Genomic DNA, 20,007 nt, shown 5'->3' on the forward strand with positions numbered 1-20,007 from the left:
AGGATGTTTATCGTCTAAGCGATGTTATCCACTGTGCGTTACAAATTTGATTTATGAGATGAACATCTTATACAACCTACACATTCTTTCGTCCTTCGTCACCAAACTTTTTTTGTGAAAAATAAAAGAGTGTATTACATGTTTTGAAAATCGGCCCCTCCTGTTGGTGGGATTCAATCGAGCATTCATGCGATTAGCGACGGCCTAAATATTTTAGCAACCCAACAGAGCAGAATTGTATAGTAATAACAAGGCTAGGAGCACGCCAGTTTGATAATTCGAACTACAGCTCTCTTTCGTAGACGATATACCGGTACCATGTGTTCAACATGGATTTATAACCTAGCGAAGAATTTTTTCCCTATTTGTACAACGGTTACAATTCGGCCTCTGAATCGCATACGCTAATGACATTTAGAAGGGTTTTCACCGGTTCCTCTGGTATATATATATATTTTGCAAAGCGACATTAGAAATTCTTTGTAAATGCCCCCCCTCCCACATCAAGTGCAAGAAAAAAATAGTCGCAAAGATTTCATAAAGAATTTAAGAACTCTTTTGAAGCAAAGTTTTTTTCAGAAAAGGAAAATTCTGATACATGTAAGATGACTTTGCTGAGCCAAATGTTCTCTCCAAGTATGATATTGAAGTCAAGTTTTGCAGTCCATTTCACTAAGTCCTAACGGCGCGAATCATTCTCATGTTAAAATGGATTTCAGTACCTTTTTTTTCAAGCACTGTCACAGCATAAAATTATCTCCTTTTAAGTGCTGGTATGTTAATTTTCGTGTTTCTCTGAGCGTGACAAAAATAGAAGGAAACCACCTTTGAGTGCAATTACTGGTGGGCCAATCTTCTGGTGCCGTGAGAAGTTGTGGGCGCATGGAGGCTAAATATAGCTATGTTCACAAAAGCGCCACCTTTTTCATGCAAAAAAATAGGCGCCGAGTGTCTGCAAGCCCTTCAACGCACTGCATTTTAATTAAACTTTCACCTTTCGACCAGCTACCAATTCCGTCGTGTCGAATACGGCTTACGCTTGTCACCACTAAATAAATCCCATCTTGAAGCTTTTGTAATAAGAAAATCAGAAGTTTAATTGGAATGAACTTCAATACAGAATTGAAGACAAAAGACCAAAGTTTCCGGCTTTAACTTCAACTGCAGTTATAATACACACCTCGTAATTCATATGCTTACAGCAGTAACTAAAGGTCTTGGGGCAACTTCCATAAAGAAAACAATTTTAAATCGTGTTTAACAAAACAGCTTTAAAACAAAGCATTGGTGTAAAAGGTGTTACGTGTCGTGTTCTCAATCGCCTGGCCTTATCGTTATCATCTAGAATAAAGAGAAAGGCTTACTGTGGGAGATGTAAGAAATTTAAAGCGAAGACGAAAACTTAAGGACATTCAAAAGGGCAGAGGTGTCAAACAGTAGCTTATCATTAGTTTAGCGCAACTCAAATTCAGTAACACCAAGGTGGACGAGATGGCCGATGCGGAAAGCCCCCTGCTCGAGACAGAGCCTTGAAAGACCCTAGGCTGTCAACAGAATTTTAAGACTTTGTTTGAGAAGTGGCTCGGCAGTTCTTTTTTCTAAGTGGGCGGAATGACGCAAGTAAGAATCTCCCGTAGAGTCAAACCATTAACGTCTCTTGGGTGCCATGGCCACCAACTTTAAAAACAACATTAAGTATTGATAATTTTTTCAGCCACACCTAATGAATCGTTCATGTAGATCATCTGCGTAAGGAACCCTAATCGCTGGAAAAAATATTTGAGGCGAAAGCATTGTTGGTAAAAGTCTCTCCCCTAGTTTCCGTGATGTAGGTAATTTTTGGAAGATAAACGGAAAATTTTAAGTGGTGAACGGACATAACTTCCGTAAGTATTTTGGAAAGGAAAAGCATCAAGCGAATTCGGTGAGTAAAGATGCTTTCGTTAACATTTGCTACAAAACAATGAAATCTTTATGAAACAAAAGAAGATAGGAATTTTTGTAACGTGAATATTAGCTTTTTAAAAGAGATTTTTTAAACCTTACAAGAGACCCTGAATTTCATTTGCGAAACGGCCAACTGAAGTACAGTGATATACTTGGTGACGATGTGAAAGGTTTTTTAAAACACCTCTCTTTCTTCTCAACCTACAAAACTGATCAAATTTGTCCTCTAAGCTTAGGAACAGATTCTTTTGTTTAGCAGAGGTAGATATAATATCTATAACTATGAGAAAACAAAAGTCGAGTTGACATGTAGATTGAGATGAATCTGATCTCAGTAAGTCCTATTAGTTTAGTATTTTCTATAACAGTTATCAGGTAAAGTTTTACGGTGTTTTGCCACAGGACTAGTCTTTCCCAAAAACATTTCGTCTTCGAGCAGCTCCATGAGAAGTGGTGGAGGTTCTCGGGATCCTCATTACAGAAAAAGAATTCAAGGCTTTACTTTTCACATGATGGCTGCCTTTACCTGATAGAAAGGATATCTTCCCTAATTTGCTGGTTTTAATACATATCTCTCAACAGGTGGATAGTTTCTGTTATTTTTTGAATTCTAGGAATTGTTTTTAGTTATGATGATCCCTTCCGGAGGCTACAAAATACTGAGGAACTAATAATTTTTTTAAACAAGAGAGACTAAGTACGGTTTAGAATTGGGATAATTAGCTCCTGAAATCGAAAACTTGAAACGTCCTTGCCTTAGCCTGGCGCCTCAAGTGCAAAACATTAGTTGATTCCCTTCGCAATTGCTTCGCTTCGACGGCTTCCAAGTCATAGCTGAAATGGACAGTAGAGATCGAACAGTATTTCGGTTTTCTTACGAGAATAAATTAATTTTGGCGTTATATAGCTACTTTCAATGGACAGCAGTTTAGTCTTCACTTTGGACGGTTACTTGTTACTCAGGTGGAGTCAGCAGAACAGTTCGTATTGGTGAGATTCGAACTTTTTCTTTTTAAGGCTGCATATTTTGCAGAGGCTACTAAATTGGCAGAGCAACTGAAAGTAAAATTTTCTCTTTTATTATAATTTATGGAAGAATCCGCAATTGTTTCAAATTTATACCAGAAGTATTGCATATTCCATAAAGAAAATGCTTAATGTCTCCACATAAGACAAAACAACGTTTCCAAATACTCGTAGCCTGGAAAAAAAAGTAATGCAGATTGCTTCGTTTAAGTCTCAGTTTTCATCGAGAAAATGCTGTATGTTTTCACCGGAGACAGAAATTTTCACAAGTATGGAAACAGCGTTTCCAAACCTCTTTATCTAACAGCAATTCATATAGAGTACTCACCTAGGTCTCAGTTGTTTGAAGTTTTCTTAAGAAATGATGCTAAAAATATTTCCTTTAAGAGAAGGCTAAATGTTTCCACAACATGTAGAAGTTCTCACTATTATTGAAATAACATTTCTAAACATTCTTAATCTTTAAAAAAAAATCATACAGCTACACTCAACTGAGTGATATTTTCAGTGCTAGCTTCAGAGGTTCATCTTCTTACTACTGAATGGCTCAATGCGCCTCAAGTATCACTGAACGAAATGTGATTAATTACCGAGCTTGATTTGTTTGGTATTGTTTCCTCATTGCTTTGTCTTAATGTGCTTTAGCTATTAGAAACAGTTCTTGAAGCCTTTCCTTTTTTGAAACAACGTCGTGCAAGACCAATATCTCGCCTGGCACCTGTTATTAAGAAAGTCCAATATAACTCTATTAATGAAATACGTGACCATCGCCGAGCACATTTCTTGCTCCTGTTTATAACGTAGCAGAGGCCATTGAAGTTCAAAAACAGCTTAACATCTCATCACTACAAACGATCAACCTCACCAGGTTCTCAGTTGTTTTAACTGATATGTTCTAAGGATTCACTCTCACAGAGGACTTCAGCAGAAAGTCAGGAGAGAAACAAATCAATGTTGAAGCCATCTATCACACTGGCTAATAAGAATGTCGCTAACTGACCTGAAAATCCTTACTATCATGGCGAGCACTTTTCACCATTCCATTCAGGAGTAGCCTAAATTCGACGAACATACGCCTTTCATGTGATTTTTCGTGTCAAAACAACTAAGTTTTTGCCTGGGAAGTAACTGAGTACAGAATGGAAAGAACGCTTTAAGTCATTTTAGAGTATGGCAAACCTATGTACGAGCGAATATTTATCAATGCTTTAGGGACATTTTAAATGATCCTTGTTGAAGACGAAGGGGTTGTTTGTATTATTTTAGTGGAATTGTAGTGTCTAAAGTTATGGATCTTCACTTACGTACCTTATAGATTTATTTTATCACTTTTTTCATTTGCAGTCGGAAGATAAGTGGTTTGCTGCACGATGTTCCTGAACGTTCCTCCCACCTGCCCGACAGAGGTGTTCCATTATTACAAAGACCTTCCCCGCCCGTTACCAAAGTGTCGTAATCGACTGGATAATGAGTTTTTTCAGCTCTTTCAGCAGCAGTTTTCGTCAAGGGGATCTTCACATTTCAGAAGATATGAGGAGAAGGTAATTCCAATTCACCTTACCTAATAATTCATTAATAATCATAGATGTTGGTAGAAACTTCGATGAAGACTGAAATTTATACTCACTGTGTGAACTTAGAGACTCAAATTAGCGCATCATACATAGAAATCGCGTAATGGAGAGCTTCTCTTATGGTACTCTTATGACACTATTGTATATCAGTGACACACTCAGCTACGCCTCGTAACGTCTTTTGTGATCTATTATTGTACATACCCACGGCAATATGAAATCTACTTGTTATATATGATAAAAAAGCAAAGTGTTGCTACGTCATCTATGGGTTTGTCCTCCAATAGATCATAAGAAAGAACCAATCAAATTGTTTGTGATACACAGATTTAGCCAAGCCTAAAAAATTGGAGCTCCAGTTAGTTTTTTTACTTTAGTTCTTCACTTTATCAGGACTCCCATTAGCTGTTGCTACATGTATTCCAATAAGTGTCACATCAATGAAGGTTCACTGTGTTTTCTTTCCTTTCAAATTGTAATCACATTCGACGAGAAATACACGGCTCAGTGTATTAGTGGTGTAATGTGTCATACTATTATGGAGAGTGTCAACCACAACTGCAGTTCCTCCCTCCCATCCCATGGTCTACAGCGGGATATCTTTTCCTATTTTTCATAATTAACTGATAGGAACATCGCATACATCGCGCCGCCTTTCATGCATTTGGGGGGAAGAGCACCTTCAGAACAAGATTTCGTAGCCAAGATTGTCACTTTCAAATCACACCTTTTGTCACGAAGGGGGTAGGGGGAGGGGTGAGTTGGTTTGGGGGTTCTGAATTCCTACAGTGGATTCGCCGGTAAGACATGACGGGTAATTTTTTCGTGGTCGAGGTATTGAGGAGGATTGAGATCTCACGAGTTGAGATTTAAATCCGGATTAAAAAAGGTATAGGAGAGAGAAAAACTCTTCTTGTTACAGTAAAACTCCTATCCATTCTTGTGCTAGTGCAGTCAAGTTTACTTTATCGTACGTAGAATGCGCTAATTCGCAGAACTAATGCTCACGAACTCACGAGGCCGTTAGTTAATATTAAATGTTACAGGGGGAATTTAATTTCATTTCTTCCGCCTTCCGATTAGCAGAATATCCTTTTAAAATATAACCCAGGGCGCAAAGACAGTTATAGCCTTAGAAAACTGGCGATGGCCAGTTCCTTGCTACTTTAAGCTCTTTTATTTGAACTATGTTCCTTGTTCCAAAGTTTGAAAGTTTTATTAAAATACACATCGGGTTCGAGTTTGTTACCTTCCACGGGTATCGTCCCTAAATATCAGAACCTGTCACGGTTCTTTTAGCATCAAATGATCAGGAGCATTGGGGTGATATGAGAGCGGAGCTACAATCTTTCCTCTATAAAATGATGACTAGTGCATTTGGAGAAGGAAAAGGGATAAACTTAACTTAAGAAAATGAAAAAAAAAATACCAAACCAAATTTCGTGAAAAAAAATATACTCAATATGTTTTCACTTCTATACCCAGCTTACCTATAGCTTATGAACCATAGAGATATGATTGTATGCCATGATAATGCGCGACACTTTCAGTGCTACTTGAGTATAAAACCGCGGACTGAGGCTGTAATGAACGGCGAATTTCATTTCGTAATGTAGACAGGAGTTTTCCAATCAGGAAAAAAAAATTGGCCGATCGTTTCTCTGGGCCTTACGTAAAACTGGACATGGTTTCGACAGTTTGGTTTTTACTCTAACAGTACAACCTCAGACGAGAAACCGAATCATACGATTGAGACGTTTGATAATAGGAAACGTGTGGGCCATTTTTTCAGTTTACAAATTATCATTTTCATTACAACCCAGACACAACACGTCCCCAAGATATAAAACTTAATTAATAGCCGAGGCAATAAAACAATGTGCCGGCCACATTTCTAAACTTTCAACAATCGACTGAAATAGGTTACCAACGGTAAAATTGTTTGGATGAAAAAACAAAGCCTTGTGTTTAATCCATCTTAAGAAAGATTAATGATGTGTTTCATTAGTCCTCTGTGGGTGGAAATGAGAAGTTTCTAATGAGGTAACGGTTGAAAAGTGGATCAAAATTGTGAAGTATCGATCATACCAACATCTGGAATGCGACGGTCTCGACATAAGGTGTTAGAAGGAGTCTCACGAAAACTAAAGAGAGCTTAAACGAGATGTAATTCGGCTTGCCTCGAACGAAGAACAAAGAAAAAAATTCCGATTCTCCCGTAACTAAGTAATCCTTAGCATGGATTCCGCGCCGATGGTCTGAAGAGGAGAGTGAAAAAAACAAAAACATTTGAGTATCTTTTGAGGAATCCGAAACCCCAGCTTGTTTTGATGTCTTCATTGTCTGCTAAACAAATTGAGCGACAAAGGAATTGATTGCGAGCCAAACGGGCTAAGCTGTACAAATTTCAAACTCACGGAACTTTTTATGTGTCAAATTTATTCATACAAAGCCCACGAGTTATGTTATTTTAGTCCATTGCGTTTTTCAAAAGCGTCTTTTTAAAACGTGACTGTTATCTCATCGCCAAGCAACTACCTATTTATTACCTCATCGTTTATTTTTTTTTCTATTGCACGAGAAACAATGAAAATTCACAACGATGATCTCAGCCACGGCTGTTGCGGTTTCTGCCAGATGGTGCAGAGCGTAGTCATAACGTGGCTCAGGGCGGAGCAAACTCGAGTAACCCTATTGATTTTCCTCTGTATCGAGTACTTCATCAGTTGAAATAAACTTCTGCTTTCCATGAAATTGTTTATGCTAAGTTTATTAATTTTTTTGAAATATCGCGTCACTTCCACTTGATTGATGTCAAATTTCGCATCTCATTTAATTTTGTTAAATCCCAAGCTGAGTGTTGCCGTGCTAAGCGATGATCTTTTGCGATAATCTGTGTTAAAACTTTCAGGTTCCGTTCGATGTAGCTGCCTGTTGTTTTTTTAGCCGCTTGTGGCTGTGGGGAAAAATCGGTTTGCATATCGACATCATTCTTCACGACCACAGTTACTAATCTGACATGATACAATGGATTATACTGCGTCAAACGCTTGCACAATTCCAGAGGCAGGCCATATATTTATAAATTTAAAGTCGGCTGAAAGGGCTCAGCCTTCTATTTATTAAATGGATATGACCATGGAGATGACCATGAAATAAAAATTTGCATCACTTTCTTATTAATCTAGATGTTGTCGCTGTAATAACTTTTTCGGGGTCTGGTGTTTGACATTTAACGCTTTAGGGAATTAGTGAATATGGTCAGGGAGGAGAAACTTATGCATTCTGTTCTTTAGCACTTGACACAAAGTTTTCGCCCACAAGCGCTTAGGCTCAGTTTTGGTTTCCAAATCTGTGCCAAAGATTCAATTCTTCAGCTTACTGTAGATTTCTGTTTAAAATGTTGGTTTTAAAAATTCAGGAACTCATGTTAATCCGCTTGTGGTAGGCAAAGACAAAGGCCAAAGTAACTTAGATGTTGATACTTTGCAATTTTCGAGGCGTTATCCACGATTATGTCTGTTCCTGCTCATCTTTGAAGGCAGTAAACGGAATATTGATCAGAATTGCTCATCAAGATTCACTCCAAGAAAGGGCGTTTGAATTCAATTTGGTCGACACTTGACTTTGAGCTATAGAAACCCTTTTTAGCTTATAATGCACATGACGCCGTAAAACACAGTAATTGATCCTTGTTTCTCGGTGCCAAACGGAACATTCCCCTCCTGAAGTTTCGGCCCTTTTTTCAGCTAATTCTAGAAAGCAAATCTACAGTTTTATCAAACCATTCAGCGCAATTCTAGGCTTTATTTTAAACTTTATTATTCGATTCAATTCAGACGCTTTCTGACTGTGTTGGTTTTATGGATGTCAAGTAGCTTTTTCGTTGTGATCCTAACGTGTGATTCAAATGTCATCGTTTTTGATGAGCTGGCCTGTTTCCTCGGCTCTTGATGGCAGCAAGCAGTTGCTGAAAATAAAACATAAAACCATACTTAAGTTATTTATACCTAGTTGTACATTTTCGGCTTTCTGCCTGGAAAAAAAAGCCTATTTCGATTGGGGCTTGGAAATTTTTTCTCTGTCGTCGTAAGACGTAAGTGTTTTTTACGCTAAGACTTGAAGTGAAAAGACGGATGAAAAAAAACCACTGTTTACAGTTAGGGATAAACAAATCAGAACTGAATTTCTCTCTTTTTGCATGAATGTAGAGGTAAACAAACATTCATGCTAGGAAAAGAGGAATAACACTCATGGCACTGTTGACATTTCTTCTGTGCAGAGCAGCGCTTTCGCAACTTCAAAAATTCAATAAACTATCATTCTACAGTCAGTGGTATTTATCTCCATTTAAATCACCCGCAGTCAGTATCCTTTGAATCTGGAAAAGACTGAAAAACCAAAAGAAAACTTCCCTCCTCAAATATTAATTACGCTCTGGTTTCCTTGCATGTTCACTCTTTGACATTGGTGAGCATTATAAACTTTGTCAAGAAAAAAATCACTTGGCTGGCATTGGTAGCGCTTGTCAAAGTTCCAGAGGCGTATCAGCTGTTTTTTTTTTTTTTTTGTTCTCTATAGAGATCGCTGATCTATCGGAAAATATTCAAACTTTGCCTTGTTTTGATGTAGTAAAATGCACTTTTTGATCATATCATTTATAAGGGGCAACACTGCTCCTCTCAGCCAGAGAACTGATCCACCAAAAAAAAGGTTAATACTTAGAGGAAAACAGTTTTTCTTTCTCATTCTTGTAAAACTTTCCTTTGATACTGACCGGCTATTGAGACAGAGAAAATTCATATCAAAACCTGTCTTCAAAACTCCAGTTTCCCGAGAAAACGTTATTAAAGTTAGACTTGTGATAATATTTATGTATTTGGGTTTTGGACTTACAGCTTGAATATCAAAATCAATCCGGCAAACTATTTTCACCTTAAGTTAACAGTAGAATATTTACAAGTGTTTCCTACCGAAAACAAAACAAAAAGATTATGGAATTCATGAGAGTCTATTTTTGTTTTGAATTTTTTTCACCGCGTTCTCTAATTTGATTGTCCCTCAAAACTTGGCTAAGAATGTTTCAAACAGGAAAGGCCTCTGTGGACGATTTACATTCGACGGTATTCAAAGACCTTTCTCTTTAATGTTCATGTACAGTACGCCCTTTAACGAAGAATATTTTGATCTCTAATGAAAAATTTTGACCACTACTAAACGAATGAAAGGGAAACGGTGAAACAGCAGCAGGAGCTAGCTGATGTTAGCTCGCTTGACATAAGAAACTCAAAGTTGTCTCATTTGCCGCTTCAACAGAAAGAGGAAGCTAGAAGTGGTACACTTATCTATCGAACAAAGTAAAATCTGTTGATAAGAGTACAAACGATTTTTTCCCTTCCTTTTTATATCTTATTTTATTTTTTTGCCCGAAAAATGTCATGAGACATTTTTCAGGCAAAACGACAAAAACGTAAACAAAAAAATATTGAAATTCTTTAAAATTATGACTGAAATAATACTCTGACATGTGGGTTTATTGTTTTCTTTGTCACATTACCACAGAATGAACTTTGAAAAGCAAGGCATTGATTCAGCATTATCAGAAAAAGACTACCGTGGAGATTCTTATAAATTTTGATAAAACAATAATTTCAACAATTGTTCTGTCTGATAGGAACATTCTGCATTCTATGAAAGCTTCAAGAAGAGGAGACTGAATACCTAATCCGTTAAACGCGCCGCGATATTTTGCAACAAAAAACAATTTTGACGACTCTGTTCACTGAAGAGGGCTGAGTGCTATTCATATTGATAGACTACAGTCTCCGTTACTTTTAAATTTCTTATGGTTTGGGGTATCGTGATCCTATTTTTAAAGTAAACTAAAACGAGACTAAGGCGTTCTTGCAAAAATAAATAACATTTGTGTTGGCGTCGTCGCCTCTGCTGTAGGGCTGAGTGATATGGGTCAAACGTGATTTAGGAAGGCGAGAAATCAAAATTTCTCATGGAATTTAAGAAAATATTGGCGCCTGAGTTTTGTACGTGTAACAGACTGGCGTCCATGGGTGGTGAAAACAATCGGGGTGTTGTTCTTGTGCACGTGGTGAACAGCTAAATACACATCCACTTGTTTTGTTTTCGATTTTTTTTTATCAAGAAACATGATCCAAACGTTGTACCTCAACACGACGGAAGTTTTTCAAGTGCTTTTAGCCGAACAGTTGTGGCAATGTAGAATCATCTCTTCGAGACTTGTTTTTTCAATTTACAAGTACACTTCAATTTAATATGAAATTTTCTGACACCTCGTGAACTGGCCATGAATTTCCTTTGTCGAAAAAGTTTGGCGAAACATGAAAGCCGTAGATTTTCAAACATCTAAACGCTGCCTAAATATATTAGTTTCCTTGAAATTTTTGCCTTACACGTAAAAACAAATGATGTATAATGCTTTGAAATTAAACGAGACACACTCGACCTGCGAAGGTTCACAACAAGGAAACAGAATCACTGGTCAAACGTAGTTTTTAATATATAAATTAATCACACCAACTACTACCAGTGCATAGCTCTCGGGGAGGTAAAGTGTTTTCGATAAGAAACCATTCACTGAAATATCTCTTCGCTGTTGTCGAGAGGATTAAAGCTTGCTAGTCTAAACCACACGCTAACTCAGTGAAATCCAAAATCATAACGAGAATGAGATGATACTATCCCAGTATTAGTTGTTCTTTTCAAAAAATGATAACTGTTAAAACTCTGAAACGGCTAAAATAAACCATTGATATTGTTGAGATGTAGACTATATCTGGTCAATAATAATTCACATGTACACCAACATTTTACGGAAGTTTGGCATTTAGACTTTGCTTCGTCTTTTTCAAGTTTTCATGCTCAATTTCAGTTGCTTTTCGTGTAGAAACATGCCCCTTCTTTACTTATTCGAGGACTTCTTTGATTGAGTGTTTCCTTAATCTAACCCTAAATTCAAGCCCCTCTGTTATTAACCTTTGAAAACATCAAAACATGAATTTCCTTCTTGTAAGGTGATCCTTGTGTAAAGCTTGCGTTTTTGTATTGGAAATTAAGTTCTACCTGAACTTGTGTGACAATTTTTGTTTTGCATGCCCACAATTAATCAACAGTTCTTTGAAAATAATTCTAGGAATTCAAACAAATAGATCCTAGTCTCAACAAAAATAAAATTTTATGATCATTAGCGGGAGACACTCGACTCCCTTGGCCATGATTTGTCAATGGGCCCTTACTCCCAATTGCGGTTTTCGAGTTCGCTTGAAGGGCTATCAGCAAAAAGTGTTTACGAGAGTGAAAATTACCAACAGCTTAAGTAATATATCTTGTTTAATGCTTGAAAAGAAACATGTTTTTCTGTAGTCAACAAAAATACAAAGTTCAAGACTCATAGAGGGCAAAAAAAAAAAATGTTTTGACCAGGTGTGCCAAATCCCTCCTCGAAAACACAGAAACCAAACCACATAAAAATGGGCTTCATCAGTGATTGTACAGGAAACGAATGTATGGCCGCAGTGAACGATATACGTCCGTCTGAAAGCATTTCCCTCACAAGAGTTCACTCGCGCTCTGAACGGGGATTCGACAGGACCCAGCAGGGCCTTGAATCAAGCCACCCAATCGCCTCTTGAGTCGCGGCAATTTACCCTTCGTGCGCTACAGCGGAACGGTCACAGTAGCAACATCTCGTTTGCTAGAGCTGGTAAAGAGAAAGCGGTCATTGACCCGGTAAACCCTAACAGGCTAAGGAGATGTCTATATCACATTTTCAAGATCTTCAGGCGATGCAAAACCTAGCTCTGTCGCCAGCACATTACGACGATAAGGGGGTAGGTGGCTTACTATAGATCTTGCCAAGATGGCAACCACTCGGCAAAGCAAAATTTGTTTACCTGATAAGTATTTGGATTACAAGAAAAGTTTCACGGACGCGAGAAGCAATTACTTCGTAAAAAGTTTCACCATTAACAGTTATGATAATTTTCAGGCATCAAAGATCAAGCTTTAATCGAACAAGACGATCGAAATATTAATAACATTTTGGCGTCTCATGAAAACTTGTCGATACTTTTTGTGCTCGGGCGGTCGGTCCATTACACACTTGAGCATACAATTTTAAGTACAATTCTCGAAGTATCACTTGGTATTGTGTGATAACGATTCTGCCGCGAAAAGTTTCGTGACTTCGCAAGGTTTGTTTTTCAACTTTGAAGGCGACAAAATGGAGGAAAAATTAGCGCGTTGAGCCGCGATATCCGCCGGATTACCTCAAGCAAACTAACAACGAAACTAAAGTCGAAATTGACTTAAAACTTTACAGGTTTACAATACACAAAGCGAAAACTAATAAACACTGTAAGCTGACAAAGCATTCACGGATGATTAATGTTCGATTGGCTTTCAACTAGTACTGTTCATCAAAACTCTGAACTTACCTTTAGGCATTGGAAAGCAGTGAAGGTGGATTGTTGTAACCTTAAATCCGAAGTAACATGAGAACAAACGGTCTTCTGATTCGCTTCCAATTCCTAGACCAAACAACCCATTATGGTCCAACTGGAATTCTTATTTGCCTGATATCACAGTTGTTTCTCCGCCATATCGGTGCTATGATTCAAAGGTGAAAAGCAAACTTCTTTAGCGGCAGTCACCATTCATCTCAATCGTAAAGCCCGGGCCCTCAGGTTAAAAAAAAATTGTCTCATATCTTGGAGTTTTTAGTCGAAATAAGACGTAGTTTGTGAGAGCCAAAATTTAAAGAAAGAAAATAGTCGAAAAAACGCGATTTTAAAGTTACAACAAATTCTTCTCGTTTGCTTGGTGTTTTTGGTATGTTAAGTTTGTTTTCGGTCGCCTTTCATCCGCTTTCTTCAAGCCACTGTTCTGACAGACAGATGCGGACATTTTGGACAGCTTTTTCGCTTTCCATCGCTATCAAATAACCAACCTCTTGAAATAAAGAACGTTCAGACGGCTTATCCTAGATACCAAATAACATGGGAATATTCGGCATGAGGAGTCAGTTTTACGATTTGTATGAAGGAATAGAGCAACTCCGCACTTCAAAATAATTAGTCTATGATTGCGAAGCTCTGAGGTGTCCCACATCCCCAGTTTCGTTTTTCCTTCGAGCAAGTTGATATTAAGGGGAGAAAGCTTATCCATCAACAGTCCGCGAAGCCAATAGCGGAGTCCACATTGACGAACGAAGACTATTTTGGCCATATTTGATCACTCTAGTGAGTGCTTTCTTGTTTTTTTCTTTCTGTAAACATCATTGGCGTCATTTATTCTGCGTTGTCGTTTTAAACTGCCCTTTGCTTCTTTGCGACGGGACAAAAAGCCGATTGAACACCCTTCGCAAGGTTCATTACTCATTTGCCGGTAAAAAATCGAAGCTGGCCTGGCCATTCGGCTCCCTCCTTAATTGTGCGGTAAATGTGCGTTGATCGCTACTCTAGAGAAATGTCAAAGCTTATAACTCAGGGCCTTTTCAAATTTAAGTCAACACAACCGACACACGGCATATTAATAGTCATGGCGGCATCGACAGTCGAATAAAAGAATAAAACTATCCTTAAAACTGAACGCTTACCCTTAAAGAGAACCGCGTGCTTTTTATTTACTCATTTGAAGTCAACTTTTATATGATACGGCACCTTATAACAGTCTGACAGCAAGATAAATCGAAGGTAACTAGGAAAAGAGTGAACCGATAAAGGTGACTAGGGAGCATTTCTAAGCGTGAAGTGTCGACCACGCTTTGATTACATCCTGTACGATTTGCTATGAAGAATTTCTCTTCCAACATATTTACGCCTTGAATGGTTTTGGCGCTGGAAAAAGTACAAAAAAACATTCATTTGATGAAAAACAACAACAACAACTAGACGGAAGATATCGTTCCTTCGGGAGAAAAGAAAAAGATTAAGATAAAGGTTATATATACACAGCCACCTGCTCGGCAGCGTTAGAAAGCTGAAGTGAGGACAAGGCAACTTTTTACTAAATCGCTTGAATTTTATACCTGCGGGTACAATCCTTTTTCTAGGTTCTTCGTGGAAAATCGCGCTAATTTCGACATTTATTTCATGTCGACAGATTTAAAAACTAATTGAAAATCGCGTTTTTCAAAGTAGTTTCAGAACCATCTTTTGTTGACAGAAAGCCACCACATAGATTAAACAGCCGACAAAAGTGATTATCCAAAGCACACCCCTAGAAAACTTTTACTTCGTATTTTGCGTCAGAGTTATTTCTTTAAAAGCACATAAATATTTTTGTACACCGTGAAAAAAACCTTGCATTCAACAAAAGGTGTGGTGTAGCTGACTATTCAAGGAATAGGAAATCTTTTCTTTGGCGAGAGGCATTGAATTGTTGGGCGGGAAGATTATTGTTTGGTTATCCCAAATTTAAACGAAAATTTGCGCCTTGATCTTTGTTCTTGACGTAAATGACCCAAAATAATTTGGCACCGCATAAAGAATCGCCAAACGAAAAGAGACGACAAAAAGTCGACCAAAAATTGAAACACGAATTGTCATCATGCCACTCGTCATTGAGGCTATTATGCTCCAAAGAAGAGCAGCCGGGATATGTCACGGATGCAACATCCACTTCTCCTGCTTACTCTCCTAAGCTGTTTAGCAGCTTTATTGATGGAAAAAGTAAAGCCCGTTAATGGTATTAAAGTATGTTCGTAAAGCGTTTTCCGGTTTTTGGAAGGGCAACTAGTTTGACCGCAGTTCTCTGCACCCGACCTGAAGCATCAACATAATCGTCTAGTGCTAAACGCTCCCGGACAGTAGATTGACAAGTCCAAAGCTTTCTTTAATAAGCCAAGGTTAACCTTCGCTTTCCCGCCTTTTCAATCTTGCTGAGATAATTAAGAAAAGACAGCGCAAACTGAGCCATCAGCTGTACTGGGCTGTTTGCGATGAATTGTCAAAATACAACCAGCTGATTGAAATGGGCTGAAATGGCGAAGTATGGCGAACCATAACTTGGTGAACCCATTTCTAGGTGAAGCTCGTCACTATAAACTGAATCATTTTAAGAAATTATTTCACAAATATGAAACTACTTTTTTTAAACGACAATTTATTTACACAATTTGTTTAATACCACAAGAACGAATAAAGAGTTTTCTTCATTTAGTATATGAAACTGAAGTCACACAACGAGAAAGCGTCTTATACCTTAAATATGAGATCAATTTTTTCGGTCGTATGATTTCGATCCTCTTCAATGCTGTTGAAAAACTGTATAAATTTTTTAAGGCGAACCTTCTTTTCATAGCTTTGCATTTAAACAAATAGGATTCATGTGAAGAAGTCCGGTTCGACGATTAAATTTAACATGCCTCTCTCGTGCGAACCAATATGGAGGGCAGATGTCAACATGGAGGCCATGGCACAAAGATACAGAAGTACAATTTGTCAAATCAACACCAAGAGATACGTCCAAGTAAATCAAACTCTAATTTCAAAAAGGTGTGGAAAACATTTTACCTGGGAAGGTTTTTTTCCGTCATTTTAAATCCGTGTTGACTGACTCGTGTCCACAAACGGATGAGCCTCTTATGTTCGATATTGGCTGAGTTTTCATTCACGGCAAAGTCTTGTCTTATCTTCCTACCGAGTCAAGAGTATTTTCACTGTATTGCACCGAGAAACCACATCTTAAAAGTCAAACGAAGCTGATCGAACGTGTGTAGTACAAGAAGGCTCGTTTGAGAGCAAACTTCCCTTTCAGCTTAAAAGTTTGTATAAATATCACTATGGGAAGAAAAGGACTGTCTGAGAAAACTTGCTTCATCATCACCATTCGAGATGGATTTCGTAAGTCTTCTCTACTAAAAGCACTTAAACATTTTCGATGGCTCCTGGCTGCTTTTCATAAAACACAAGTGGTCTATATTTGGGCGCGAGAAAAATCCCTACCTCGAATGAAATCTCCTCACTTCACAGCTCGCAAAAAGCCGAAGTGTAATCCTAAACCGAACCACTGTTTGAGGTTCATTGAAAGCATATGTCGTTCACAACGGTAGTCGTCAGAAGTATCGAGAGGTCGATTTCGAAATAAACTGCAGACGTTAAGATCAAAACCCAGGCTGATAAAGTTAACGAAAAGACCCAGCTGGTTCTGACGAGAACCGAACAAGTGATGAAGTGAAGGTGAGGATAGTTTCATTGGTACATTTTGTTACGCTAGGGGTTCTATAACCGCTTTACTCTCACCCGCCATTATGCAAGGTTATGTTAGGGTCACGTTAAAAGAAAAAAAAATGTGTTAAAAAATCTTAAATGAGGAGCTGTACTAGGACTTTGTGCCTAAAGAATAAAACCAGTTCAGACAAGTTTTAAAAACAAAGCGTCCAAACAAAGAGGTGAAAAGCCCCGAAAAGTGCAAACGCATTGTTTGCGAAATCGTGTGAACGCCAGTCGCTTTTCATCAACGAAGCTCGTTTGATGTTTGTGTTTAAACACAGGCAAGCAAGCAGGCGGAACAACCAGACTCAGCGCTACAAAACACTTCCTTCCTCACTGTTCAAACGTGATCCTACGAGCGGTCTGCTATGACCGGTGAGCCGATAGGGCAACAGTTGAAGATCATTGTTTGTATCAAATAGCCCGCGTCTCTTGTTCTCAAAAACGATTTTATTGTTTAGTGTCGATTTTGAAACTGTTAAGATTTCTTTAACAGTTAATTTAACGAAAGCTCTCTTTACAATACTAGCCTCTTCTTTTGAAAGTTCCTGTTTTATCTCTTGGCTTTCAGTTTAAATCAATTCGTCTCTCTCTTCATTTAATCTTCCGGTCACCCACTAAAACATGGCGTCTCTACTCTCCTCTCACTCCTCGTAAAATTTCCTTCCGTCGAATAAACTGAACATGTATCGTGCAGATATGTTTGAACACCGTTAAAGCATCAATAGTACCCACTTTTACCAATATAGTTGTAATATAAGTCCTGATCTACTTCCACGATGGGAAACATTGAATCGTAGAGACTAACCTACTGTCTTCATGCAGCTTCAGCGCTTGTTAATGCCCTTCAAATAACGTATAGTTCCTACAAGCTGGATGGCAAAGAAACCTTCGTTCGCACGTATGCTATAGCGACGTGAAGCGCTTTTGATTGATGCCATAGTTAATCCTAAAATACCAGAAATAACCAATTTGCCTAACCGCCGGTTCGCCAGAATGTTATGAGGCGTCCTAATGGACACGACATAGTTGTCATACCTTTGTTGTGAAATTGAAGTATGGTTTTATTTTGCGACAACTCAAGGCTGTTAGCTTTTTCACGGTCTGTCTTCACAGACAGCGAACTCCAAAGATGTATAAATAAATCAGGTGGCAGTTTTAATGCCTATTAAAGGGGCAAAGGTTTTTTAATCCGATAACACAAACACACTGTTTTCCCCCCACACGGAGGTAAAGAAAAGCATAAGTGAAAGAAATAAACATCGGCATGACACCCCAACACTTAGGCCGCGCTTGTAATGACAGATTTCATTGTGAACTCTGGAGAGCAATCCTAATTTCATGCATGACATACAAACTTTAAGCGGTCCTTTCAAAGCAATCGGAGTGTAGACGTTGCCTTGTCACCAACCGATCTCGAGGTTGTTGGATGGCCTTCCCGAGCGGCTTGGCCTTTATTGACCGTCGAGAAAATATCTTCTAAACCAAACTACATATTCAAATGATGATAACAGGACTTCGAACCTTGAACTGGCTCTTAGAGAAGAGGCTAGGTCATTTTTTTATTATTATTTTACAAGTATCCGTTTGAAATTTCGAGTTCTTACGAATTTTTTTTCATCAAAACAAACCTGGTGGGTCAACTATTGAGAGCTGATAGCTGAAAGGACCCTTGAAGCCGAAGTTTAAATTAGTGGCGAGCAGCAAAAATGCAAAACGTTTATCCATGCGTGACCAGACGACTTCAAGGCATCATATCAGACTTTGTGTTATTGTGTATTATAAAGTGTCAAAACTTTCGCTGTTTTCAAGCCTCGCTTGTCACATACATCAACCTTTCGCGGTTTTAATAGTCGAGCAGTTATCACCCTGTCGAACGCTCTCATTCGCTGTCTTTCATTCCATGTGAAAACGAAACAAGATGTCGATAGAATAACAAAAGACAAGCCATCAGATTTGATCGGCGAAAACTATCGCGTTAAATATCAGGGGTCTGTGGTGCTGAGTAGATAAACTATTTTGATGGAAATTTTTTCGGGAAAGGAATGTCACTTGCGGTTTTGCTCTGTTGATTAATAAATGCCTTTGTTGGAGTCAAGCTAAATTATTCACGTTCCTACTTTGACTACTTTGTTGGGATGCGTTAGTTTCTTGATCTACGTATTTTCATTTGACGTTATTTGAAATTCTTTCCTAAAGTAAAAGCTTAATGATTTAAAAATGATTTTCATGCGGCTAATCATTGTCATGCGACTGGGTAGATAAGTACGAGGATCTAATTAGCAGATGTCAGCTTGGAGGATGAAGCTTTTCGCCAGAACGTCACTTGCTTGACTGCATGTTGAAAAGTGCGACAACTGGATTGACAAACATAGCTTCGTTACAGTTAGTTAGCTTAGACTAAAGCGTACACATCCCGCGCGCACCGTGAACGAAAAGAGTTCGTGCCGAGCGACATCGAAAACTGATTATGTTACACTGCACTTTGTTTATTGTGCACATGAAACCTGAGGTGGCGGCCCAAACAACTCAACTTAAGCTGTGCCAACACGCTCTGAAATTTCTTAAGGTTTGGGAGTCTCTTTGGAACTTAAAACTGCTGAAAAGTTACTCCACGTGGGATTAATTTGATAATGATAAAAAAATTATGGCTACAAATTTGTAATAACTCTATCTTTTGATAGGAATGTTTGTGTCATCTGCCCGGGGTGCCACAATGTTAACTTTTTTTGTTCTCCTTGTAATTTTGTTTCGTTATAAATTGGCGCCTTTGAAGGAACGCGTGATCCCTATATTTGATTTTTCTGAAAGCCTCTCTTAAGAATTTCCTAATTTTATTAACAAGCCCTCGCGGAAATTTTCTCTTGCAAAGAGGGAGCAAATAACAGTGTCCAATTTCAGTTGCCAATTATAAGTTCAGGTCTTGAATTCACCTCTCTTCGCCCGCCGCATCACGTACTTAATTTGCATGAGCAAATCAGAGATCTTTAGATTAAGCACAACCTGTACGTTTAGTCTACGACGCACGCCTTTCGTTATAAACGAGCTTTTGAAAAGTGCTGATGATAATAACTTGCAAAACAACAGGCAGACATGTACGGACAGGCGCGTAAACACTGCTTGGCATGCTGTTACTACTGTCAGCAAACACACGAACACGCTCGCCGCAAATTGATCAGGATTACGCTCGCGATCGGATTTTGAATAGCTTG

The 20,007-nt window shown here is 38.4% G+C and overlaps 1 protein-coding gene and 1 long non-coding RNA gene across 6 annotated transcripts in view; one reads left to right on the forward strand and one right to left on the reverse strand.

The window, feature by feature from the left end:
• Positions 1-20,007, forward strand: part of LOC113682429 (homeobox protein Meis1) — a 39,723-nt gene that overhangs the window by 10,011 nt on the left and 9,705 nt on the right. For 3 of the 5 annotated variants that reach the window (XM_089211984.1, XM_089211982.1, XM_089211983.1), the window contains exon 2: positions 4,318-4,514. In XM_089211984.1, coding sequence (XP_089068110.1) covers positions 4,344-4,514 — 171 coding nt within the window. In that variant the 5' untranslated portion in view covers positions 4,318-4,343. Of the gene's footprint in view, positions 1-4,317; positions 4,515-11,797; positions 12,413-15,741; positions 16,763-20,007 lie in introns of those variants that run through there. The other 2 variants (XM_027199595.2, XM_027199598.2) reach the window with 2 other exon arrangements.
• Positions 8,348-14,538, reverse strand: LOC113682431 (uncharacterized). The gene is made up of 2 exons (XR_003447271.2): positions 13,019-14,538; positions 8,348-8,517 (listed from the first exon to the last, which is right to left on the reverse strand). It is a non-coding gene; the product is annotated as an uncharacterized LOC113682431 (long non-coding RNA).

The sequence above is a fragment of the Pocillopora damicornis genome, chromosome 7 (assembly GCF_964200805.1).
Source record: "Pocillopora damicornis chromosome 7, jaPocDami1.2, whole genome shotgun sequence".
Taxonomy (NCBI): domain Eukaryota; kingdom Metazoa; phylum Cnidaria; class Anthozoa; order Scleractinia; family Pocilloporidae; genus Pocillopora; species Pocillopora damicornis.